The sequence below is a fragment of the Ictalurus furcatus genome, chromosome 1 (genome assembly GCF_023375685.1).
Source record: "Ictalurus furcatus strain D&B chromosome 1, Billie_1.0, whole genome shotgun sequence".
In the NCBI taxonomy this organism is placed as follows: Eukaryota; Metazoa; Chordata; class Actinopteri; order Siluriformes; family Ictaluridae; genus Ictalurus; species Ictalurus furcatus.
The window spans coordinates 5,681,198-5,707,650 of NC_071255.1; the positions used below are offsets into that span (position 1 = coordinate 5,681,198).

Consider the following 26,453-nt stretch of genomic DNA (forward strand, 5'->3'; position numbering starts at 1 on the left):
CAACTTTAATAAATCAAGCCTCATAATATCAACTTTTAAAACATCACAACTAGTGAAGCCTAAAAACATATTTAACCATATGTGTAACAACACTCACACACCTAACAATAGCCTAATAGTTAAACTCTGGTAACCCAACAAGGCACAATATTTAATTGAATTACTTATAAAGTAACCTAAATAAATATTAAACAAATTAAATATAAAAAAATAAAAAGTAAAATAAATAGGAAATAAAAATCTCACAGATATCATGTTTATGTAGCAAATTAACATATAGAAAAATAAATAAATAAATAATACTATAAAACAATAAACATAGGCTACTTAACGAATTAATGAAATTATGAATCACTTGGCCTAACCTACTCCAGAAGAGAATGTTATTGATCGACTGCGGTCCCAGACTTGTGATTCTCGCTTCCAACATCCGCCCACACTAAATGTGCTCCTGGACGGCGCACTAGATGCAGGGATACTCAAAATGAAATGTGCAAGTTTTGGGAGCGCAGGAAAGCACTCTCTGTTGCACTTCCACCATTCAAGCACACTGACTACCCAAAATGAAATGTGCAAGTTTTGAGAGCGCAGGAAAGCACTCTCTGTTGCACTTCCACCATTCAAGCACACTGACTACTCAAAATGAAATGTGCAAGTTTTGAGAGCGCAGGAAAGCACTCTCTGTTGCACTTCCACCATTCAAGCACACTGACTACTCAAAATGAAATGTGCAAGTTTTGAGAGCGCAGGAAAGCACTCTCTGTTGCACTTCCACCATTCAAGCACACTGACTAGTGGACAGCAATAATCTAATTACTGACCTTATTCTGATAATACTGTGATTAAGGTGTTTACATGAGTTGTTTTTAGAATACTCCGTTCATGTTCCCCTTTTACATGCTGTAGATCATAGATCGATTAACGTCACACGTCATTACCTCCCCACACCACGCCATCCGACTTACCCTCCAGAATTTCACGTATTAACATACAGTTTGTCTTTGTTATTGTACCGTATACAGTTTTGGGTATTTTTATTTTTAATTTTACGACAGCTTCAAGTGCAGTTAATTATTTGTCATGCTATATGTGCAAATAGACGACTGCTTGAAGCCTTGGACTGCGTCCAAAACCGCACTTACTATATAGTAGCTGAAACATATGTATTTTGCCTACTATATAGTAGGTAAATATGCAGTTTCGGACGCAACCGTGCTCTCCTGTTTGCCGTCAAATGGTTGCGCACTGCCATGTGTGTACGAGTCCTGTCACAAAATGTGGTAAAAACTCCCACGTGACGTTAATTGTGTGATTAAGGTGTTTACATGTCTGTAATGCATGTCAATAATGCAATTAAAACAGGAATACTCCACACGTCTTAATTCGATTTGTGTTTACTTCGAGTATGACTTTAATCGGATTAAGGTAATTGTTAGATTTCCATGTGTCTCAGGAATCTCAGATTATGCCTTTCAGATCTTCCGTCATGCCTTTCAGCCTGTTCTACAATTACTTCTATTAACTTTTAGTTCTGTGCTTAAAAAGTGTGGTTCTCCTCAGAGCATTTCAGATCGATCTGGGGAGCCCAAATGAACACACACTAACACATGCATGCTCAAATAGACATCTGAGTTTATTCATGCAAACCAAGAGTATTTATACACTTTGATAACAGCAGTGCGTGGACAGTTTCTACTGGTGCAGGGGCCAGACAGATACAAAACAAAACACACAGAACACTATGAAAATAAGTCTTTTCAAGAGACAGAAAATACATGTGCTAGCTATAAGAAAGGATGGCAGTTGATCAGCTTATTTAAAGAGGTAATTAAATGTATACATTCATTTGATAGCAGGTCATAATATAAGAGAGTACATGATATAAGAGAATTTCCTTTCAGTAATAAAAAACGGCTGTTTACATGGTAGTTTCTTAATCAGAGTATTGTCTTAATCAGGTTAATATTGGATTATTGTTGTCCATGTAAACGTACTGACTGTCTGGATCTGGTTTGTCCGAGAGTCAGGTGGTGAGATATTCCGCTATTTCAGCATCGACAGGCTTTGGCGCTGAAACACAGGATGCACCCTGGAGAACGGAGCAGATATGTCGCCTCAACCCAAAGGTGCCAGATTTGTGCCCCTTGTAAACGAATACTTTTGCACATTTATCGCAACTTACAAAGTTACATTCTTTTCCATTTTTTTCAGTAACAACTGAAAATTTTCTAAATGTCAGACTTGCCTTACTTTGTTTTTGTGACGTAAATAGCCGCTTTAATTTTCTTCTCAACCTCATTTGTTGACTCCATTCTTGTTACGCGCCAAATCTCGGGACCATGCTATATTTTTTGACCGCCCACTCCCACCCGCAGAAAAGGTAAAACTGCCCACTCCCGTGAGATTTGCGCGGGATACCAATCCCAATGCAGTCCTCTAAGGTACACTTCTCTCTGCGGCTACTCTGAGAGAGAGAGAGAGAGAGAGAGAGAGAGAGAGCAGTACATTCAGTGCGTGAGAAAAAAACAAGATTATGTCTTACAATTTTATGTGTATTCTGTCACTTTTAACATTCTGTCCGAGTGATTATTTTAACATGTAAATATAGCCGACATCCAGTGTTGGGGAGTAGCTAACCAGGGGCAGTGGTGGCTTGACAGTTAAGGCTCTGGGTTACTGCTCGGCAGGTCAGGGGTTCAAGCCCCAGCACTGCCAAGTTGCCACTGTTGGGCCCTTGAGCAAGGCCCTTAACCCTCTCTGCTCCTGGGGCGCTGTACCATGGGTGACCCTGCGCTCTGACCCCAGCTTCCTGACATGCTGGGGTATGCAAAGAAAAGAATTTCACCATGCATATGTGATCAATAAAGACTCATTATAATTAAAAGTAGCGATGCTACTAAATTTTCAGTAACATGACAGAATCTCCGCTGCTTTAAAAATAGTGTCGCTTTTCCAGAGTTATGTTTTCAAACCAGTAGCAATGTAGCGTGACCAATCACTACTTTTTTGTCCAGCTATAACGGTGCTCTTCACTGCAAATTTGCAGTGCCCGCTTACTTCACAGAAATTAAGACTCATTGTAGCGCACGTGAACAGGAAGTGACCATCTGATGGACACGTAAAGCAAGCAACCACAGTTAGTGATGTAACTTAGTAACGTAACTTAGTACGTGATGTATGGGGAGGGGTAAATGATAATACCATAATAAATGAACAGTGATATTACTGGCGCTTTGTTGTTAATAGGCAACAAAACATAATGTTTACAATTACTTACAAATTAAATAATTCACTAAATTTATGTTCTGAATACATCAGTCTGATTGTATTTCTCAACATCTCGTTTAAGGGAGCAGCAAGAGAAAAAGTTTAACTTATTTATTATACAGTGCATTCGGAAAGTATTCACAGCGCTTCACTTTTTCCACATTTTGTTATGTTACAGCATTATTCCAAAATGGATTAAATTCATTATGTTCCTCAAAATTCTACAAACAATACCCCATAATGACAACGTGAAAGAAGTTTGTTTGAAATCTTTGCAAATTTATTAAAAATAAAAAACAAAAAAGCACATAAGTAATCACAGCCTTTGCCATGACACTCAAAATTGAGCTCAGGTGCATCCTGTTTCCACTAATCATCCTTAAGATGTTTCTACAACTTGATTGGAATCCACCTGTGGTAAATTCAGTTGATTGGACATGATTTGGAAAGGCACACACCTGTCTATTTAAGGTCCCACAGTTAACAATGCATGTCAGAGCACAAACCAAGCCATGAAGTCCAAGGAATTGTCTGTAGACCTCCGAGACAGGATTGTATTGAGGTACAGATCTGGGGAAGGGTACAGAAACATTTCTGCAGCATTGAAGGTCCCAATGAGCACAGTGACCTCCATCATCCATAAATGGAAGAAGTTTGGAACCACCAGGACTCTTCCTAGAGCTGGCCGCCCGGTCAAACTGAGCAATCGGGGGAGAAGGGCCTTAGTCAGGGAGGTGACCAAAAACCCGATGGTCATTCTAACAGAGCTCCAGCATGTCTCTGTGGAGAGAGGAGAACCTTCCAGAAGAACAACCATCTCTGCAGCACTCCACCAATCAGGCCTGTATGGTAGAGCGGCCAGACAGAAGCCACTCCTACCTTTTCTTTTACTGAAAAGGCACATGACAGCCCGCCTGGAGTTTGCCAAAAGGCACCTCTCAGACCATGATGAAACAAAGATTGAACTCTTTGGCCTGAATGGCAAGCATCGTGTCTGGAGGAAACCAGGCACCACTCATCACCTGGGCAATACCATCCCTACAGTGAAACATGGTGGTGGCAGCACCATGCTGTGGGGATGTTTTTTCAGCGGCAGGAACTGGGAGACTAGTCAGGATCGAGGGAAAGATGAATGCAGCAATGTACAGAGACATCCTTGAAGAAAACCTGCTCCAGAGCGTTCTGGGCCTCAGACTGGGGCGAAGGTTCATCTTCCAACAGGACAATGACCCTAAGCACACAGCCAAGATAACAAAGGAGTGGCTACAGGACAACTCTGTGAATGTCCTTGAGTGGCCCAGCTAGAGCCCAGACTTGAACCCGATTGAACATCTCTGGAGAGATCTGAAAATGGCCATGCACCGACGTTCCCCATCCAACCTGATGGAGCTTGAGAGGTCCTGCAAAGAAGACTGGGAGAAAGTGCCCAAAAATAGGTGTGCCAAGCTTGTAACATCATACTCAAAAAGACTTGAGGCTGTAATTGGTGCCAAATGTGCTTCAACAAAGTATTGAGCAAAGGCTGTGAATACTTATGTACATGTGCTTTTTTGTTTTTTATTTTTAATAAATTTGCAAAGAGGGCGCACAGTGGCTTAGTGGTTAGCACGTTCACCTCACACCTCCAGGGTTGGGGGTTCGATTCCTGCGGCTCTGTGTGTGCAGAGTTTGCATGTTCTCCCTGTGCTGCGGAGGTTTCCTCCGGGTACTCCGGTTTCCTCCCCCAGTCCAAAGACATGAATGGTAGGTTGATTGGCATGTCTGTAGTGGTCCTGGCTTGTGTTCGGTGATTGTACTTTTTAATTTTGTTTCCCTTTGTTAGTATAAAAAGGAAAAAAAACTGTTAATGAATTTATTACAATGCTCATCTAAAATATAATAATTACAAGACAGCATAGGATGAGGTAAAACTCAAGAATTAGCTAAAATACAGTAGTGGCAATTGTGAAAGTAAACAAAACATGCCAATGCTTTGAAGGATGTGAATTGGAACAGAGTAATGTTATTCAATTGCGAATCTGTTTTTAGAGGATTTAAACCTAACATGGTGAACAAATTATATTATAGAATTCAGGCAATTTTATTGGGGTTATCTCATACAGTGTGGCAAGTAGTAATCTGGAAAGACCTTTGTAATATCACAGTCTAAAACTGGATTTAAAGAGAAGCAAATCAGTAAATGAATCACATGTAAATGAATCACATGTAAATGAATCACATGCAAATGAATCACATGCAAATGAATCGCATGAATCACATGAAAATGAATAAAAAAATAAGTGTATGAATGTGTGTGTGATTATGTGCCATGAGATGGATTGGCACCCCTATCCAGGGTGTACCCCGCCTTGTGCCCCATGTTCCCTGGGATAGGCTCCAGGTTTCCCGTGACCCTGAAAATGATAAGCGGTATACAAGATGGATGAATAAATGGATGGAAATTTGCAAAGATTTCAAGCAAACTTCTTTCACATTGTCATTATGGGTTATTGTTTGTAGAATTTTGAGGAAAATAATGAATTTAATCCATTTTGGAATAAGGCTGTAACATAACAAAATGTGGGAAAAGTGAAGCGCTGTGAATACTTTCCAGATGCACTGTCTCCAACTTATTATTTATTATATCCAATATCCATTATTATACATGTTTGTATTTTACCTTGTTACTTCAACTTTATTGTAAAAAAAAAAAAAAAAGACATTCGCAAAAACATAACATTTAGAGGCACAAACCAGCACAGATTAAGCACAAACAAACGAGACTATTTGAGTGAATTTGGAGCGTGGGGGGGTTGGGGGGGCTGTGTGCCTCAGAATGACATAAATATTCTTTTAATATCTCAAAAACCGAAGCAGCACAAACAAAAAATTTTACAGCACAAATGATTGAGACTATTTTGCCGACGTTTTGCATTGTTTGAGGGGCCAACTTCACGCAGGTGGATTGCTTGGAGCCTGAAATGACAACAATAAACATTATTCAAGTTCATGGTGTAAAAATTATCCACTGACCTTTAAAAGCTGCAATTTTTAACACTAGGTGGGTAAACAGTTCCCAATCAAGTATCCCTGATGTGCTTTCTCAGGGGCCAGTCTAATGAAACACGTTCTGTCATTATTGAGGTTTCCTAGCTAGCTGTGACTCCAGGGAGTCATTGGTCCCAGCAAAAAAATAGTGCATAACACATAAACTCCCATAAAACCACAACATTTTACACCTTGTATGGATTAAACAAACAAACATGTCAATCAGTGAGCTTTAGATGTACTGGTAGGCAAATTTAGATAACTTTGGACAGAGCCAGACTAGCTGTTTCCCCATTTCCACTTTTTATAATAAGTTATGCTGCTGGTTGTAGCTCCACCTTTATAGAACAGGTATCAATCTGAAAATCTAACTCAGAGCGAATGCCAATAAACGTATTACCCCAAATACTGACCTTTAAGCAGTAAATATACAGAGCTGGATATCTCATAAAGTGGCCACTGAGTGTATACAACATATTTTAAAAAGGAATACAGTTATTTCACTCTTTTTGTAGAGAAAATCGCAGGCTAACAAGACTTCCTGTAGATTTAAGTAATAAGCAAATGATATTCCAGTAGTTTGACCACAAAATCCCTAAAATAAAACATTAGCAAACATAATACTCACTGAAGGATACCTTGAGTAGGATGGCCTGCAACCTCAACCCCATGGTTCCACCCTTGGACTGGAAGAGTTTCAGAAGCCTGGGAGTGTATTCATCCAGCTTGGACATGAACTTTGATTCAAGGTGCACCATTGTGATTCAGTGAAACTCCTCCGGGATCTGAAAGATAAATAATGAAACCTGTGTACAAATTGTTCTTACAACATTTTTAAAAGCGAGAATCAACCTAATTCTGATTCTGGAATTTGATCTTGAAAATATGATTTAGAAAATAATTGACAGTAACATAATAAATGTTTTGTACCTAAGAGCTAAATATGTAAAACCACCAGTGCAGTACTTCACAATGGACTAGGAATATTTCTAATTTAGCATTAGTAACTCACATGAGATGCCTCAAATAGAGCAGGCCATCTGGCTTTGATGTCCTCTATGCTTGGTGATAGTTTGACAATTTAGTTTCTTCTGTGTGCAAATGTTTTGGCCATTTTTTCTTTAACAATTTGTTGTTGTCCCTCTTCCTTACTTCAGTAAGCAACTGAATCCTCTCTTGTTCTTGAATTTCTTCATTCTCTTTTCATTCTGATAAAACAGAAATACTTTTATTAGGCCCACGTGTAGCTAGAAGTAATCTTTCTGAGCACATGGTTACTCTGGATGGTCTTTCTGTTTCATCATGTACAGCAGTTAAAGACCTTGGAGTGATTATTGACTCCAGCCTATCATTTGATGCTCATGTAGATAATATTACTAGGATAGCTTTCTTTCATCTCAGAAATATTTCTAAAATAAGAAACATATTGTCACTACATGATGCGGAAATACTAGTTCATGCATTCGTCACCTCTAGATTAGATTACTGTAATGCCATACTGTCTGGATGTTCCAGTAGGAATATAAATAAGCTCCAGTTAGTCCAGAATGCAGCTGCTAGAGTCCTAACTAGAACTAGAAGATATGACCATATCACACCGATATTATCAATACTGCATTGGCTCCCAGTAAAATCTCGCATTAACTATAAAATACTTTTATTAACCTATAAAGCACTGAACGGTCTTGCGCCACAATATCTAAGCGACCTTTTGGTTTTATATGATCCGCCACGCCTACTTAGATCAAAAGATGCAGGCTATTTGATGGTACCTCGAATAGAGAAGGCTACAGCAGGGGGGAGAGCTTTCGCTTATAGAGCCCCACAGTTATGGAACAGTCTTCCTATTAGTGTTCGGGACTCAGACACAGTCTCAGTGTTTAAGTCTAGGCTTAAAACGTATTTGTTTACTCAAGCCTACCCTGACTAGATTCTGTTCTACTACTTCGCAGTCATAATAATCTTTTTTCTCCCTCTCTCCTTTCGCTGAGCCCCACACGAATTTATGGAGATACTAGAGATCCAGATCCTTTCTGCCTCTGGATGGAGCTCAAATCTTCTCTAATTCCAGATTGCTGGGACTACGGCTGCTCCTAAGGCCATACAGACTTCATATAAATCCATAATGAACTTTTTCACACTAACTGTTGTTACCCAGATGAGGATGGGTTCCCTTCTGAGTCTGGTTCCTCTCAAGGTTTCTTCCTCTTACCATCTTAGGGAGTTTTTCCTTGCCACCGTCGCCACTCAGTGGCTTGCTCAGTTGGGATAAATTCACACCTTTAATATCTGTATACCATGTTGATATTTCTGTAAAGCTGCTTTGAGACAATGTCTATTGTAAAAAGCGCTATACAAATAAAATTGAATTGAATTGAATTCTCTCCTGCTGGGTAAGGGAGAGGTAGTTTACCTCTGCCTTTCTAGGTTTTTTTTTTATACTCTTTGCAGACTTCTGGTCCGCAGGGCTCTTGCGTTTGAGTGCATTGTATATCACCTCAGGAACACTGTAGCCTCGGAGTTTGGTGCAATAACTGGCCATCTTTTATTTTATACTTTGTTGCCAGCCATAGCAACCTAAGAAGGAGCCGAGTTCCTTGAGAAAAGGATATTTCTTGACAAGTGCCTCAGCAACATCACTCATCTGTGCACTTGATGGATAAGCTGTAAATATGTATATAGTTTCAGACAGCTTCTCAAGTATGTCTGCCTTGACCTTTGAGGTAGTCAGAAGTGTCCCATTCTTCTTGTAGTCTTCAGTGGCTCTTTCAAGATACATCTCAGTTTCATATGCAAACTGTGGAATAGGGAACTGCTTTGGCCATGGCTGGCATCGTTCTGTGGTACTTCGCCTAGGCAGGATAATGGCATCTGGACAGAGCAGCTAGAAAACTAGCTGCAAAGGCTGCAAAGATCACTGCAAAGGCTCTACATACCTTTGTTAAATTGAACAGACAACATCTGCTTTCGGGTTTATTTATGAAAGTGATCATGAAACAAGTGGCAGTAGTGATGACACTGATTTTGAGCCAGGGTCCCTTTCCCCCAGACCAAAAGACTGCTGGAATTTTGATCTTGAAGTTCCATTTCAGAAATGGATTGAATTTATGCCTGAAACAGTTAAATACAAAAACAAGTTATCTAATACACAGAAAAGGGAATTCATCATTTTGAAGCCTGGCATCTGGATGCATGTAATAAATAATCCCATTTGGCAAGAAGTGAAAAGCCCCTGCACATTTGTCTTTAAAAGACCCAAGGTCTATCCATCAGCCACAGAGAAGTCCATAGAAATCAGAGGCAACAATAAGGAATGTCATGGCCACATTCACATAAAATATGACAGAGAGCCTGAAATAAACAGCCCAATGGTGCTCATGTGTTTAATTAAAAACACTGATGACTCCCTGCACACTAGCTGTTCCAAGCATGCGATGTCTGGTAACTTGCATGTGCAGATAGCCAAAGAACTGTGTGAGGGTAGAATGGTACCCCATGCATGGAGGACTTCAGAGACAACAAAGCTGATTGTTTCTGTAGATAAAGCATTAATCGTTGGTGATTTTAATATTCATTTTGATAACCCAGAAGACCCTCTGAGAACAGCGGTTGTGTCCATCTTAGATTCAGTAAGCGTTTATCAGAACATAATCAGACCTACTCATAATGGTGGTCACACTCTTGACCTGATACTAACATACGAATTAAATATAGAAAATACTGTAATTTTTCCGCAGTCTGTAGTTGTCTCAGACCATTATCTTATCTCGTTCATAATATGTATTGATCATAATATTTCCACCTCACCTCGCTACCGTGTAAAACGTACTTTCACGTCAGATACTGCATCGAGCTTCATCAATAACCTCCCAGAGACATCAATTAAATTTTGATCACTGTCTGATCCCAGAGAACTCGATCAGGCAACTGAATGCTTAGAGTCAACGCTCCGCTACACACTAGATAGAGTGGCTCTACTCAAAAGAAAATTAATTAGAGAGAAAAAGCTAGCACCCTGGTATAATGATCATATGCGTACCTTAAAACAGACCACTCGACAATTAGAACGTAAATGGCGTCAAACCAAATTGGTAGTATTTCAAACAGCATGGAAGAAGAGCCTACTGAATTATAGAAAATCTCTTAGTGATGCTAAGAATAGAAAAGTCTATCTCTCCATCTTAATAGGAGATAACAAAAACAATTCGAGATTTCTATTCAACATGATAGCAAAATTAACTAGAAATAAAACCACTACAGCGAGAAGCACACAATCATTACATAGCAGCAAAGATTTCATGTATTTTTTCATTGGTAAAGTTAAAAATATTAGATGTGAAATTCAGGCTATTCAATTAAAACCAAGCAGTTTTATAACTAACCCTGTAGATGACAATATAGCAATATCAGATCAACGTTTAGAATGTTTTACTCCCCTTATAGAGACTGAACTAGCTTCATTAAACTCTTCAGCGAAATCATCAACCTGCATACTTGATCCTGTACCTAAATGTTTCTTTAAACAGATTTGTCCTAGAGTAATTGAACCGCTTTTAAATATAATCAATTCTTCCCTTAGCACTGGTTATGTACCAAAATCATTTAAATTAGCAGTTATTAAACCCCTGATTAAAAAACCTGACCTTGACCCCTCTCAACTGTCCAGCTATAGACCTATATCCAATCTCCCCTTTTTCTCCAAGATATTAGAAAAGGTTGTAGCACAGCAGCTATGCTCGTACTTACGTAGGAACAACATTCATGATGTGTATTAGTTGGGGTTTAGACCTCATCATAGCACAGAGACAGCGCTAGTTAAAGTAGTAAACGACCTACTACTGGCCTCTGATCAGGGTTGTGTCTCGTTGCTTGTATTACTTGAACTTAGTGCAGCTTTTGATACTATAGATCATACTATTCTCCTTGACAGACTACAAAATGTTGTTGGCATTAAGGGAACGGCCCTCTCCTGGCTCAGGTCTTATTTGACCGATCGTTATCAGTACGTAGATGTAAATGGTGACTTCTCCACACATACCGAGGTTAAATTTGGTGTTCCACAAGGTTTTGTTTTAGGCTTTTTACTTTATATATGCTACATCTACGTCAAATTATTCGTAAACATGGAATTAGCTTCCACTGGGGCGGCTGTGGCTCACTTGGTAGAGTGGGTTATCCACTAATCGTAGGGTTGGCGGTTCGATTCCCAGCCCACAACTCCACATGCCGAAGTATCCTTGGGCAAGACGCTGAACCCCAAGTTGCTCCCGATGGCAAATTAACGCCTTGCATGGCAGCGCTGCTACCATTGGTGTGTGTGTGAATGAGACACAGTGTAAAGCGCTTTGGATAAAAGCGCTACATGAGTGTGCCATTTACCATTTACCACTGTTATGCTGATGATATGGTATGTTTCAGCAAAGCCAGACAACAGACAGCAGCTTAATAAAGTTGAGGAATGTGCAAAAGACATTAGACGTTGGATGCTTATTAACTTCCTCTTACTTAATTCTGAAGGCAGAAGTACTTGTACTAGGACCATGTGTAGCTACTGTAGAAGTAAGCTTTCTGATTACACAGTAACTCTGGATGGACTTTCTGTTTCGTCATGTGAAGCAGTAAAAGACCTTGGTGTGATTATTGACTCCAGTCTTTCATTGACGCTCATGTAGATAATATTACTAGGATAGCCTCCTTTCATCTCAGAAATATTTCCAAGATAAGAAATATATTGTCACTACATGATGCAGAATTTTTAGTTCATGCTTTTGTCACCTCTAGACTAGATTACTGTAATGCCATACTGTCTGGATGTTCCAGTAGGAGCATAAACAAACTCCAGTTAGTCCAGAATGCAACTGCTAGAGGCCATACTAGAACCAGAAGATACGACCACATCACCCCAATCTTATCAACACTGCATTGGCTCCAGTGAAATCCCACATTAATTATTCAATTCAATTCAATTCAATTTTATTTGTATAGCGCTTTTTACAATAGACATTGTCTCAAAGCAGCTTTACAGAAATATCAACATGGTATACAGATATTAAAGGTGTGAATTTATCCCAACTGAGCAAGCCACTGAGTGGCGACGGTGGCAAGGAAAAACTCCCTAAGATGTTTTAAGAGGAAGAAACCTTGAGAGGAACCCGACTCAGAAGGGAACCCATCCTCATCTGGGTAACAACAGTCAGTGTGAAAAAGTTCATTATGGATTTATATGAAGTCTGTATGGCCTTAGGAGCAGCCGTAGTCCCAGCAGTCTGGAATTAAAGAAGATTTGAGCTCCATCCAGAGGCAGAAAGGATCTGGATCTCTAGTATCTCCATAAATTCGTGTGGGGCTCAGCGAAAGGAGAGAGGGAGAAAAAAGATAATTATGACTGCGAAGTAGTAGAACAGAATCTAGTCAGGGTAGGCTTGAGTAAACAAATACGTTTTAAGCTTAGACTTAAACACTGAGACTGTGTCTGAGTCCCGAACACTAATAGGAAGACTGTTCCATAACTGTGGGGCTCTATAAGAGAAAGCTCTCCCCCCTGCTGTAGCCTTTACTATTCGAGGTACCGTCAAATAGCCTGCATCTTTTGACCTAAGTAGGCGTGGCGGATCATATAAAACCAAAAGGTCGCTTAGATATTGTGGCGCAAGACCGTTCAGTGCTTTATAGGTTAATAAAAGTATTTTATAGTTAATGCGAGATTTTACTGGGAGCCAATGTAGTATTGATAATATCGGTGTGATATGGTCATATCTTCTAGTTCTAGTTAGGACTCTAGCAGCTGCATTCTGGACTAACTGGAGCTTATTTATATTCCTACTGGAACATCCAGACAGTATGGCATTACAGTAATCTAATCTAGAGGTGACGAATGCATGAACTAGTATTTCCGCATCATGTAGTGACAATATGTTTCTTATTTTAGAAATATTTCTGAGATGAAAGAAGGCTATCCTAGTAATATTATCTACATGAGCATCAAATGATAGGCTGGAGTCAATAATCACTCCAAGGTCTTTAACTGCTGTACATGATGAAACAGAAAGACCATCCAGAGTAACCATGTGATCAGAAAGATTACTTCTAGCTACACGTGGGCCTAATAAAAGTATTTCTGTTTTATCAGAATTAAGTAAAAGGAAGTTAGTTAACATCCAATGTCTAATGTCCTTTACACAATCCTCAACTTTACTAAGCTTCTGTCTGTCCTCTGGCTTCGCTGAAACATACAACTGTGTATCATCAGCATAACAGTGGAAGCTAATTCTATGTTTACGAATAATTTGTCCTAGGGGTAGCATATATAAAGTAAAGAGCAGTGGGCCTAAAACAGAACCCTGTGGAACTCCAAAAGTAACCTCAGTACGCGTGGAGAAATCACCATTTACATCTACGAACTGATAACGATCGGTCAGATAAGACCTGATAAGAATTATAAAATACTATTATTAACTTATAAAGCACTAAATGGTCTCGCACCACAGTATCTAAGCGAAATTTTGGTTTTCTATGATCCGTCACGCCTACTTAGATCAAAAGATGCAGGCTATTTGACGGTACCTCGAATAGCGAAGGCCACAGCAGAGGGAAGAGCTTTCTCTTATAGAGCCCCACAGTTATGGAATAGCCTTCCGATTAGTGTTCGGGACTCAAACACAGTCTCAGTGTTTAAATCTAGGCTTAAAACATATTTGTTCACTCAAGCCTACCATGAGTAGACTTTCTATTACGCTAAGCACAGTCCTAACAATCTCTTCTCTCCCTCTCTCCTTCTGTCGAGCCACACACAATTTTATGGAGATACTAGAGATCCTGATCCTTTCGGCTCTCCAGACCTGCCTGATCCATTCGGATGCCCTACCTCTGGATGGAGCTCTCATCTACTCCAGTTCCAGATTGCTGGGACTACGGTTGCTTCTAAGGCCAAACAGACTTCATATTAAACCACAATGAACTTTCCTTTACTTTTACACTATCTGTTGTTACCCAGATGAGGATGAGTTCCCTTCTGAGACTGGTTCCTCTCAAGGTTTCTTCCTCTTAACATCTTAGGGAGTTTTTCCTTGCCACCGTCGCCACCGGCTTGCTCAGTTGGGATAAATTCGCACATTTAAAATCTGTATATGTGTTTATATGTTTCTGTAAATCTGCTTTGAGACAATGTCCATTGTAAAAAGCGCTAGACAAATAAATTTTAATTTAATTGAATTGAATGTTAATGCAATGACACATTGGCTGACATAATGGAATTCCAAAAGAGGTTGTGAGTGACTTTTCTCTGGCTTTGCTCAGAGCTCTGGTCAAGGTTTTTACTCCTCATCCTGATCTGAAGACCTACATCAATGAGTGTTGTGGTGTCTTACTCAGTAAAGAGTCAGCAAAAGTGCCACTTCATTTTGTTCAAGTTGATGTTGCACACTGCATCATCAGCCTGAGGGACTGCTTGAAGAAAAAACCACAAAGATTAAAGATTTCTTTATGAGGACAATGGCAGAGCTTCTCAAGTCACAATCCATGGACAATGCAAGAGAGCTACTATGCCATATTACTGTTGTGGCTCTCAGCGAAGCAGAGAGAAATGACAGCTCTGGAGCCCCCCTTATATCAGAAAGGTACAAGAAATACCTGAAAGCCCGAATTGCAAAAGAGTGTGTAATCATTCCAGTTGTAGAGGGTGAGGACTTGGAAGAAGTGGATCCATTTGACCAAACACAGACAGACCTACGGCAGTGGGTGACAAACATATGTGAAGAGAGTAGGTCACTCGCCGTGGATAACGGTGATCATGATAATATCCACTTCCTCCCTGAGATTATTCCCAATATAATCTGGCTTGCAAATTGCTTACCACTCTGGACAGGGGTAATGATCCCTCACTTCCGAAGCACCATCATCACCGCAAGTTCAGCCAATGTTGAAGCAGAGTTCATAAACATCAAACGCGGGCCTTTCAAGCATGAAAACTTGCCTATTCGGGTGGATTGGTTAATTGCACAACATCTGTCCTTCATTGAGGGCAATATGCGAATTTGTTCTGCAAAACAAAAAGTTGAAGAAGGTAAAGAAGATGCAGCTGTTGCAATAGTGATCATCACAGGAGCCAATCCACTACACATCACAACTTGCAGTACAGACGGAAAACCATAAATAGATGCTTCCTGTTTTGGGAAGTCTGACACTGTCACAAACATCCATCCAACAGATTAAGATGCTGTTGAAAACTGGAGTGGCCTAGTGGTTCCACCCAAAAAGAGGAAGAGGTAGTCATACCTCTCTCCTTGTCCTGAATGACTCCATGCAGATTCACCCGTGAGGGGGAAAAGACTGAAAGTGGAACTGTTGAAAAATGGAAATAATCAACAGCCTGTTAAACTCAGGAAATCAAGAATTCCTGTGCTGAACACATGTGCATTTGATGCTTTTTTTAATCAATGCTTATGTTGTGCTTTCTGCGATAGTGTCACTTTTGGAAATATTGTTAGTGGTGAGGACTCAAACAACCTCCTCCAGGAAAAGTGCTCTGTACAGGGAAAGTTTCTCACAGTTACAGTCTGGGAGAACTTCTGTGGATTGACACTGACCTTGGAAGTACCTCCACAGAATTTTCTTTGTGTGAATTTCCCTCCAATCTGATGCTCCAAGGAGAGAGATTTGCTTTAAGGGCAGTCATTGCTTTCAGAGGAGGCTTAACCCAGGATGCTCTTAGACATTATGTGCCTACTGTAGGAGGTTTCCATGTGTCTGGGAGAAGTATGACAACCTGAGAAGTAGAGTGACAGGAGTGTCAGAAAAAAACAAAATATGCCCACATGCTGTGTTATGCACAAAAGAGTGATTGCATTGTTTAAATTTACTTTCACAAGTTCAAGTATTTTTGTTGTAAGCCACACAGCCTTGTTTTCCTACTCCTGCTTGGAGAAGTTGTCTCTGCTTTTCTGGAAGTCGGGCTTGATGGTGTTTGCACTCAAGTCTTGGTTTGAAGACAGATCGTGGCTTGTCAGTATTAAGTGTTTTTATGTTAAAGTTTTTAAAGGTCCATTATTAGCGTTAAAGGTTGTTTGATAGTACACAGTAATTACATTCCACAAGTAAAAGCATTTTGGCTTAATTCTTAATTTACTGAGTCATAAGTTTCCACATACATATATACATCCATTTTTATATATATATATATATATATATATATATATATATATATATATATATATATATATATATATATATATATACACACACACACACACACACACACACACACACACGTACACCTGTGTCCCTTAAAAGTTGAAAACTCACAGTGGATAGGTAACAATTAAGTGAATGCGAATATTTAATGTGATTTGTTTTGCCGTTTGGATTTTACCGTTTTACTTCAACTGTATCGTTTAAAAAAAAGACAGTCGCAAAAACGGCACAAACCAGCACAAACGATTGAGACTATCTGGGGTGAATTTGTAGCGAGTGGGGGGCTGGTGACATCATCACACCATAATTCAATGTCTAATATTTTAAAAAACGGAAGAAGCACAAATGAAACTTTTATCGGCACAAACCAGCACAAACGGAGCACAAATGATTGAGACTATTTGGGGTGAATTTGGAACATGTGGGGGGGCTGAGTGACCTCAGAATGACCTATAAATATTCTTTTAATATCTCCAAAACCGAAGCAGCACAAACAAACATTTTTACAGCATAAACAGAGCACGAACGATTGAGACTATTTTGCCGACGTTTTGTGTTGGGTGGGGGGCCAACTTCACGCAGGTCTTTCACCTCAGTTCTGTTCCACAGTCTGTTCTTTTGCTCTCTGCTGTCTTGTTTAAATGCAGATGCTGGCAAGTTTGTGTTGTATGTGAAAATAAAGACAGACACCTGTTGGGAAATGTTTGTTTTTGGGGTGTACATGAGATTTTGTGTTGAAAATGACAGGTTGTGTGATACTTTATTACTCTTACTCAGGTAATTATTAATATTATTACTTTCTCTGGATTTTCCTAATAAAATCATTGTCTGATGAGGTAGATTGCTGTAGATACATGTTAAAGTAGGCTTTCCTATTCATTGAGCATTATCATTTACATCATTTGAATTATTTTAATTATGAAGGCTGACTGTAATGCCAGCTGAATTGAAAATATTCTGCACATCCTCTTAAATCATATACCCCCCTCACTGTGCTCCTCCTTCCTTAACGTTTCCCCATGGAAACCTCAACGATAATTCAAAATATGACATTGTAGCTGAGGGGAGGTAACTACCAGGCTAATGCTTGTCGCTGTGTTAATGAGTAGTATGTGAATTTGTGTTAAGTTGAATAGGGATGCAACTAACAATTATTTTCATAATCGATTAGTTGGCAGATTATTATTATTATTATTATCATTATTATTAATCGATTTATCGGATGGGGGCAAACTTTTCAGTACCTTTTTTTTCGTTTATTTAAAATAAAATACACAAACCGAGTGTTACAAATATAAACTTCAGACTAAAACGTATTTATGAATTTTTTTTTATGGACGCACAAAAAGCACTGAATTAAACTACAGTACTAAATTAATGATAAAAACTCAGTTTCACTGCACCTTGTGGTTTCTGTTACTCACTGTCTTTAGACATATTGTTTTACTTGTGTTTACTCTTGATCGTTGTGTTTTAATTGGACATTACAAATCTTACTCATGTTCCCACTGCGTGTCAACGCGTCTACACTGCGTGTGATCAGCAACACGGCCTTGTTACTAATAGATCACTTCCGTTATAATAAACGACAGAATTTACACTGATACAGCATATAATGGCAATAAACTTAAATTAAACTAAACCTTTTAAGCAACATGCGACAGCATCACGGTCGTGCTTCCGTACTACACAAACTCCACTTTATAAAGTTTGATCTTCTCCGTGGTGTTTAATATAAAATGCTAAAAATGCCTTAGAGGACTTGGAGGTTGCACACTTTCTTCCTCAGTCATGTGATGATTTCGCCTCTGTCTGATGAGGACTGAGGTCATGTGGGGAATAAAAGGTAATGGTGACAAACAGTAAACTGAAGAAAGTCATTGTTAGTGACTCTGGATTAATACCTAATACCTGGGTTAATACCTAAAACCGCTAGTGTTCCATTTGAGATAATATTACCTTTCTAAAATGCACACACTAGACAGTAGAGTACATAATACATAGTGTAAGTGTACAGTATGTCATTTGGGACAACTTTAGTTGTGAACTCTCTGAAGCGTGTTTTCGGAACAGAAGTAACGTAAGGAGTAAACATACCCCGTGCCGCGTGCAGACCAACTAATCAATAATGAGATTCGTTGACAACTATTTTCATAATCGATTATTATTGATTAGTTATTGCAGCTCTAAAGTTGAATGAGGCCATCCTGTTTTCCAGACCTAATATACTTGGCACAGATTTGATCGCTAATGTTAGCTTGTTAATTGCTAAAAGAATGCACGCTTATGTCTTCTAATTTGCCATTCTGCCACAAACGATATAATTTAGTCATCATCAGTGAAAGCTTTTTGAAGTTCCATTCCTAAATGGTCTAGTTAGTTTGTTTGCTCACAAAAATGCTAAAAAAAAGTGTTTATGTTTTAAAGCATCATGATGTGTTTTACAAATAGTAAATCAAACCTCAGTGAGGAAACAAAATGTTCATCTTCAACTAATGTTAACTAATATTAAGTAACGTATTAAACAGGGGCGTTAGCTGGATTGTTAATCATACGGGGCTGAGCCCAGATTCTTCTCTATCAAAAAGTTTTTTAAATGTACTTGTAAATAGACTGTTTCCATGCATTTTTTCTTGCATGTGAGGGCTAATTGCTTAAAAAAATGTGGAAATTGGACAAAAAGTCGAATTTATCCTAAAACTTGCCTCGGGTGCTATCACTGTTTGTAGACCGATAAAATATCAAACTTTTTGGCTATCTAACACAAGACTAGGCTACTTTGGTGTCGCTAACCAAGGGGAGGCATTACTAAACTTTCATTGTATTGGTTTAGCTGCTACAGTGACATCTGTATGTTAGTTGTCCTTATGCTCTGCTCATATCATGTTCATGTTACTTGGAACTCGTGTAGACATTTACACACCTTGTTTTCCTGCTCAGCATGAAAGGATGTTAATGTTTCAGTTTCAGCTGCTTTACTGGTTAAAAAAAATAATAAATCAGCATGTATCCATTTTTCCTCACACTGACCGACTGATCGAGCTACCATTTGGCAGAATTGAGACCCGTTAGCCAATAAGACACAAGTATTTCCACATATTTTCATGTAAACCCTGTCTGATTGATCTTGCCTCTGTTCACTGAAGATAAAATACAACACTCTGTTCACTGAAGATACAAAATTACAGGCTGTTCTTTTACTAACATTCAGTTAGACCTACATAGTGACAAACCACTCCAAGTGGAGAATTATTTGGGGCTAAAGAACAAATCTTCGGGGATATAGCCCATTTTTCAGATTCATTTTCAGGAATTAAAGCTTGTGTGACTCTAGTGTGGAGGGGCGACGCAGGAGCATAAATGAGTCCTCAAATGTGACAGCGCCCTGCAAAGGGGTCCCCTTTGAAGGGGTTGCTGAGATGTTGCTGCGCATTATTTTAAGATGGGGCCATCTCAGAATGCGGGGCGCCAGGCAGTTGCCTGCCTTGCCTGCCCTGTAGGTATGCCTCTGAATGGAGCTCAAGTGCAGGACAGTAGCCCTCCAGGACCGGAATTACCCGTCCCTGGTTTAGAAGCTAATTTTACAGTTTCAGTGGCCTCTTCCAGTAAATTGTCTGGTATTTGTGTAAACAAAACATAATGAATTTGTTTTTGGGGCTCTGATGGACTAGGATTAGAGAGGGTGGATTTTAAATGTAAAGAAAATTATTATATACATGTTTTACATACAGGTTATATCAAATGTTACTTCTTATTATTGTGATGGGATCTCAGGTGCCAGCTTTGTATTTTAAAAAGTCAAACGGCGTGTATACCTATGTGTATTTATTTCAGGAATTTTAATTGAAATTAGCGCAGGTCAAGTCAATGTAAATTTGCATTGATTAAATTAATGTTGTTAGTTATTGTTTAAAATCACCGTGGTAAAACAGAGTTCCAGTGTATAAAAATATGGAGTTTGTCATCAACCAACCATTAACCAGTTTTGATGCCTAAAAATTTTTTACATAGGCAATTTTAGCAAAGCCCTTTACATTCATTTAAAATGTAAAATTTAACTAATGAAACGATGCCCCTGGACCCCCTAGACATTTTAAAGTACTTTTGTAAAATTCTTGGGGGGCCTGTGTCCCAGTAGTGATCAAATTCTAGAAACGCCCCTGGTACTTTCAGCACTGTCACAAGCCGAGCTGTGTCTCAAATGACACTCATTCGCTCGCTTGTTTTGCCTTCAAATGATTTCTTTTGCAACCTACAAGCAATGTTTAATTTATTGTTGACTTGGTTTGCTGCAGACCACTTGGGAAGATCATGACAAAAGCAGGCCTGATGAACAAATATTAACGATCCATTAATATAGGCCTACATAACATTTGCCTGGAATTTGCCTTAATTCTATCAAGACAGGATGCTAACCTTTTTTGCTGTTGCTCCAGCTTCGGCGCAAAAAAAAAAAAAAACACCACCATTATCATTGCCGTAGAAGGCCAAAAAGTTAACAATTTTATGTTTATCACTAAAACAATTGTCAATTACAATTTACAAGTTTTTCATTCTTCGCTTGTTTCTTACCTGATTTTCGGCGCTGATGAAAGATTTCCCCCAGCTCGGTGGGCGGACCTTTGGGCCACTGAGTCACGCAGCTGTCAAAGATAGCTGTCACCCAGCTTCATGATCAAACACACACAGGCGAGAGCAGAACCGAGGAACACGTTGTCCCAGGTTCATGACAATGTGTTGGCTGTCTCACAACTGAATTACAACGCTTACTCGACTGAGAACAGACCGGAGTGACAGGACGGAGTCCACACCTTTGAGGATTTAGCACGGGAAAAAACACCACTTTAGGAAATAAATTCGACGCCACGTCAGTACGTGAATAGACGATTTTTTACGGATATGAAGCCTAAAAAGGGTATGTAGTGTTTTCAGCCAAACTGAGCTGTAACCTAACATCTGTATAAGTGTCGGTACAGAATATAGATTCATAATGAAAGTTGTCCGCTTGGCTTTTCTTCCCGGCTCCTCGTGTTAGCTATTGTTTCCGTTTCAGACAAACAGCTCCGTTTTCTCTCACCATGTGCTGGCTCCCTGTCAAAACGATCCGCTTCATTCGTTTGACTCTTGTGCATGTGATATTTAACAACCACCATTGCGGGGGGAAAAAACTACTGTTTTGCAACGAGCTATTAGTTTTTGGGGACAGGCGCTCTCCGAGTCGCACTACTTACATAGTTTCCTCTTTAGTTTTTTTTTCCTCAGGGATTTGGGCGAAAGTTCAAAAGTAATGCGTATAGCGGAAGAGGTACTTCGGTTTCTAATTGTTTGAGAATTGTAAGCGTGATATTACTTATTTATTTATTTATTTATGTATTTTTGCGGACATGTGGGACAGCGTGGCATTGATTCCCGAGATCCTTTGTTGAGTTTAGTTTGGTTTCCTCAGGCTACGCTTTCGCGTCTCCGACCTCGTGTTAATCACACACAATAGACATTCCTCTTCTCGGTTTTTAACGTAGTATTTGTACGAAAATCAACGAAAACATATCGAGCTACATTGGTAGAACTTTAAAAAAAAAAAAAAAAAAAAAAAAGTTTTCCCGCCCCTAAAAAGTGTGTGGGGAACTTTAAAAGACTGTGAGACACCGCATTCTTTTGTTCAACTGAGATTTGCAACAGGTCCTCCCTCCCCCTCCTATACAGTCCCAGTCAGTTCACTTCTCACTCAGCTGGGCCATTTTCCCATAAACGCGCCAAAGACCAGTAAAAATCTTTTTTACTTACTTATAGTATGTGGTATAATGTCTCTTGTCTTCAGATAAATTTTTGCTTCTCCCATAATTTAGCAGCTAGCATAACTTGTAACAGTGATACTACATTGTCAAACATGTATGTTAATGACTTGGCCAGTGTGTATCTAGCATATCTTCAATGTGCTTATAGGCCTACATAATTTTTGTTGACATTGTTTAATAGCAGTTATTGTAACTTTGCCTCTCTTTGCCACATGATCGGATATGACCGCATGCATGAAAACATGCAGCTATATAGCCCGTGTGTGTGTGTGTGTCATGGTGATTTTGGAGTTGAAAGGAGTGTGTGCTAGGATTGGGGGAGGGTTTTTTTGGTTGGGGGTGGAGTGTGAGAGAGAGATATGGCTGGTAGTATTTTGCCTTCTAACAAAAGCCGCACCACACACTGAATCAGCATTACTACTTGTTTAGTTCATTGCATTGCACAAAAATGTACATATTTTAATTTGCCTATGTGGATTCCTCACGCAGCAGCTCACATATTAGCATGCTCTTTGAAACTTGCTTGCACAGCAACTTGGCCAGAATTTTAAATTTCTCTTGAACTTTAGCCATTTTGCACAAAGTAAATTGGTGGGACTTGTTTCTTTGTGGTGTGTAGGTATGCAGGCCACTTCTGGCAGTGAGACAGAAGATGAGGATAACATTGATGTCCCTCTGGATCTGTCTTCGAGTCGTGGATCTGCAGCCAAAAGAAAACGGAGAGGAAACCTGCCTAAAGAATCTGTACAGATTCTTAGAGATTGGCTTTATGAACACCGCTATAATGCCTACCCTTCAGAACAGGAAAAAGCACTGCTATCAAAACAGACTCACCTTTCCACACTTCAGGTAAATAAATTTGTCTAAGCAGTGTGTAACAGCCAGTCTACACAAAATAACAATCTTTGTCAGTCGGTGTGACAGTCTTGCACAGAATAATCATCTCAAGTAAAGGTTAGTCTACACATTTCATTTTAATGAATTGCCAAATGTTTTCCTACTTTGACATGACTGCCAAGTTTCATTTAAGAGTGAGCTTAAAATAGAACAGGCCTAGAGTGTGTTCAGTATTTAGGGGAATTACAGCTTCATTACAGTTTCATCGTTGACCAGTAATCTGTTCATGTTTCACAGGCTGGCAATCAGCTGACAGTAGTCTGTTTTTACTTAACTCATGTTTGTGTGGGGAGGGGGTGGGGGTTTGAAAGGATCAGTGGCATAACCACCTCCATATCCACCTCAGTGAGAGAAAGGGATAGAGACTAGTAATTAGGAATTCCCCCACACTCAGACAGCTGTCTCCAAAACAATAGAGACTATAATACAACACACACACATTAACATTGGATGGCTTCTCCATTGAAAGCACAATGAGCCATGGTTGCATGCTCATACCTTTTTTTCCAGACAGAGGGTAAAGTTTGTACTTTAATAACTGTTGATTATAGACACTCATGGTAATCTTGAAAACTTAAAGAAAGTATAAGGAAACTTCACAAAACTAATCCTGTATGTTAACAAGATGACTATTTTACGTACCACCATATCAGGGTTATAAAAGTAGAATATGTACAGGTCAGATCAGGTTGTTGTAGCTCACTTTCACATGAATACACATTGTGTAGCAGAGAATTTCATGATACTTTGTTACTGCTTCAAGTTAACAGCAATCCTTTTAGGGTAGACATGCATGAGTCCAATTTGTGGGTGCTAGAAGAGTCACATTTGCATTTGTTTGAGCCTCTATCTTCAACATCAGTCTCACACAGTGAACTGGATTGAGCTACCAGCTTTAGTAAAACCCAAGATGTCAGCCCCAACAGAGAAGGTCACCATTTAAAAAGTCATAAAACAAAATACTTGCTGACTTAAATTATGATGTTGGTATGTGAAAACAGTTTGCCAACATGTTTTCTTCATGTAACTCTAGTGAACTTTTTTTACTGGAAGGAAACTAAAACCATTTTAGAAATATTTGGAATACTGAATTTTCATGTCATTCTTTTTAAGTCTCAATTTAGCACATTTTATACATCCTGTTAGTCCTTAAACCTGAAGTGACCGAAAATCTTCATCTACATAATCTAATATGCTATGTTCTGTCTCAGGTGTGTAATTGGTTCATTAATGCTCGTCGAAGGCTCTTGCCAGAGATGCTGCGGAAGGATGGTAAAGACCCAAACCAGTTTACCATTTCACGCCGTGCCAGCAAGGGGCCTGAGGGCATGAGTGACAGCTCACACTCACCCAAACATGACAGCTATGAGACTGGCTCGCCTGCCTGCCCAGACAACACAACTATTGACACCAGTTACCCCAGAAAAAACGCATCACCCACTCTGGCCCGTCCCTCTGTCATTTGCCACACTACCATCACAGCTATAGGCACGAACATTGAAGGGACCACAGAGTTGGCAGTCTTCAGCTGCCCATCAGGCACAGGACTGGGCACAGAATTCAACACTCCACCACCTACACCACCTGACCTAACAGCACAGGACTTCAGTGGCTTCCAGCTGCTTGTGGACGTGGCATTGAAGAGAGCTGCAGAGATGGAGCTGCAAGCGAAACGAGTGCTTGCTTAAATACTGGAAGTGGAGGAATAGATGGAGGATTGCTGTTTCCTTAACTTTCATTCCTGGCCCTAACCCCTTTGAAGCGTACTTTGCAGGGAGATTGGGGATGTGACTTGGTGACAGAAAGTGTTGATGAATCATAAAGTCCTAATCATTTCTATTTTTGCTAAATATAAATCCAATTGGTGCAGATTTGTTAGTACAATACACAATTTAACATGTCTTGGCAGTCCACATCTTTTTGTATTTCATTGGTGTATATAAATAAATGTATATCTTTCTTTTTTTGCACACAGGTGACCAAAAACACATAGACAAAGACTTTGTAGATCTTTGAGAAAAGAGACTCGTATCTTCAGTTCAAGTTTTCCATTGTCATTTTGCAGAGATTTGGTTCTATGATTTTTTTTTTTTTTTTCCTTTTTCATTCTGCATCATTTTTAGAGAACAGTTTTGCAGTTTACTCTGCCTAATTTTTTGCACAATATGGCAGGTCATGTTTCTTCCTCCCTGTTTCTCTAACGTACTGTAATCACTACTGTTCCAGGTCATACTTTTTTGTTTGTTTGTTTCATTGTGTAAAGAAAAAAAATGCTTTTTGGAATGATGTGTTTAGTCTGTTGTTTCTTTTTTTTATTTTTCTCTGGAGGGGTATTCAGATGTAGCACAACTTTAGTCTGAGATTCTCTCAGAACATTCAGTGTACAGTGTAAAAATGGCCAGTGAATGTGTCCCTCGTCTCAACATAAATACACATATACACCTAAAAGACCGACTGCTCCACACTGTCCCCAAAAGCCCCAACATGCACCCTCTCCACACATCTTACACCCTAGTGAGCCTGAGGAATGAACACTACATAATTTATGTGTATGTAATGTGCTTATATTATATTATGTTAAGACGTCACTAAACACAGATAGGAGGAAGATGCTTTTACATCACCAAAATGGAGGAAGACGATTAATTCTAAATGGTTTTGGGACCTTTTTGTTCATGCATCGTAGGCATGTGACATGGTGTCAAACAGATTTGAGTCCGCTTTTATATTGTGCAATGTTTGTGGCAAATAGGGGTCATGTTGAAATAAAGTTTTGTTTTCTACAAAATGATCTTGGGATCTTGCTGGAGTTGAAAAAATGTACAGCCACTGGTTTTCAGTCAAGTTTGCTATATTCTGAATTAATCCAAATGAAGTGGATATGCACTCAATTAAAGTGCTACGCTATGCTATAAATTAAGTTAAAAGATGAGGCTGTGGATGAATCCTACATGGAGTGGAAGTTACCTGGGGAAGGATATGTTTATAATATATTGTATAATATACAATTCAGAATGAATCCTGCTGCTTTTGTCAGTAGTCGCATCATCAATAAGCACAATGGAATCAGTTCCATTAGCAGCCATACATGCCCACACCATACGATAAGGTGGTATGCTTTGGATCATGAGCAGTTCCTTCCCTTCTCCTTACTCTCCTCTTCCCATTCTTCCCGTTCCCATTCATTCTTGTACAAGTTGATCTTTGTGTCTGTCCATAGGATGTTGTTACAGAACTTTTTGCAAACTTTAATCTGGGGCCTCATTTATCATTCTTTTA

At 39.3% G+C, this 26,453-nt stretch overlaps 1 protein-coding gene and 2 long non-coding RNA genes across 4 annotated transcripts; 1 reads left to right on the top strand and 2 right to left on the bottom strand.

Annotated features, from left to right (window-relative positions):
- Positions 1-1,147: 1,147 nt before the first annotated feature.
- On the bottom strand, positions 1,148-21,183 carry LOC128605872 (uncharacterized). Of its 2 annotated transcripts, XR_008385611.1 has the most exons (7): positions 21,055-21,183; positions 15,879-16,057; positions 7,307-7,502; positions 6,923-7,079; positions 4,883-6,222; positions 2,638-2,817; positions 1,148-2,464 (listed from the first exon to the last, which is right to left on the bottom strand). It is a non-coding gene; the product is annotated as an uncharacterized LOC128605872 (long non-coding RNA). The 2 variants fall into 2 exon arrangements; XR_008385612.1 differs by lacking the exon at positions 2,638-2,817 and having other exon boundaries at positions 4,890-6,222.
- On the bottom strand, positions 14,481-15,860 carry LOC128605879 (uncharacterized). The gene is made up of 3 exons (XR_008385615.1): positions 15,568-15,860; positions 15,146-15,331; positions 14,481-15,018 (listed from the first exon to the last, which is right to left on the bottom strand). It is a non-coding gene; the product is annotated as an uncharacterized LOC128605879 (long non-coding RNA).
- Positions 21,164-26,029, top strand: tgif1 (TGFB-induced factor homeobox 1). The gene is made up of 3 exons (XM_053621686.1): positions 21,164-21,397; positions 22,897-23,126; positions 24,386-26,029. The coding sequence occupies exons 1-3, from the start codon at positions 21,382-21,384 to the stop codon at positions 24,860-24,862; spliced, it is 723 nt and encodes a 240-aa protein (XP_053477661.1). The 5' UTR covers positions 21,164-21,381; the 3' UTR covers positions 24,863-26,029.
- The last annotated feature ends 424 nt before the right edge of the window (positions 26,030-26,453 follow it).

Coding starts and splice junctions, on each gene's coding strand:
- tgif1 (XM_053621686.1), top strand. Junction 23,127..24,385: donor CTCACCTTTCCACACTTCAG/GTAAATAAATTT, acceptor GTTCTGTCTCAG/GTGTGTAATTGGTTCATTAA.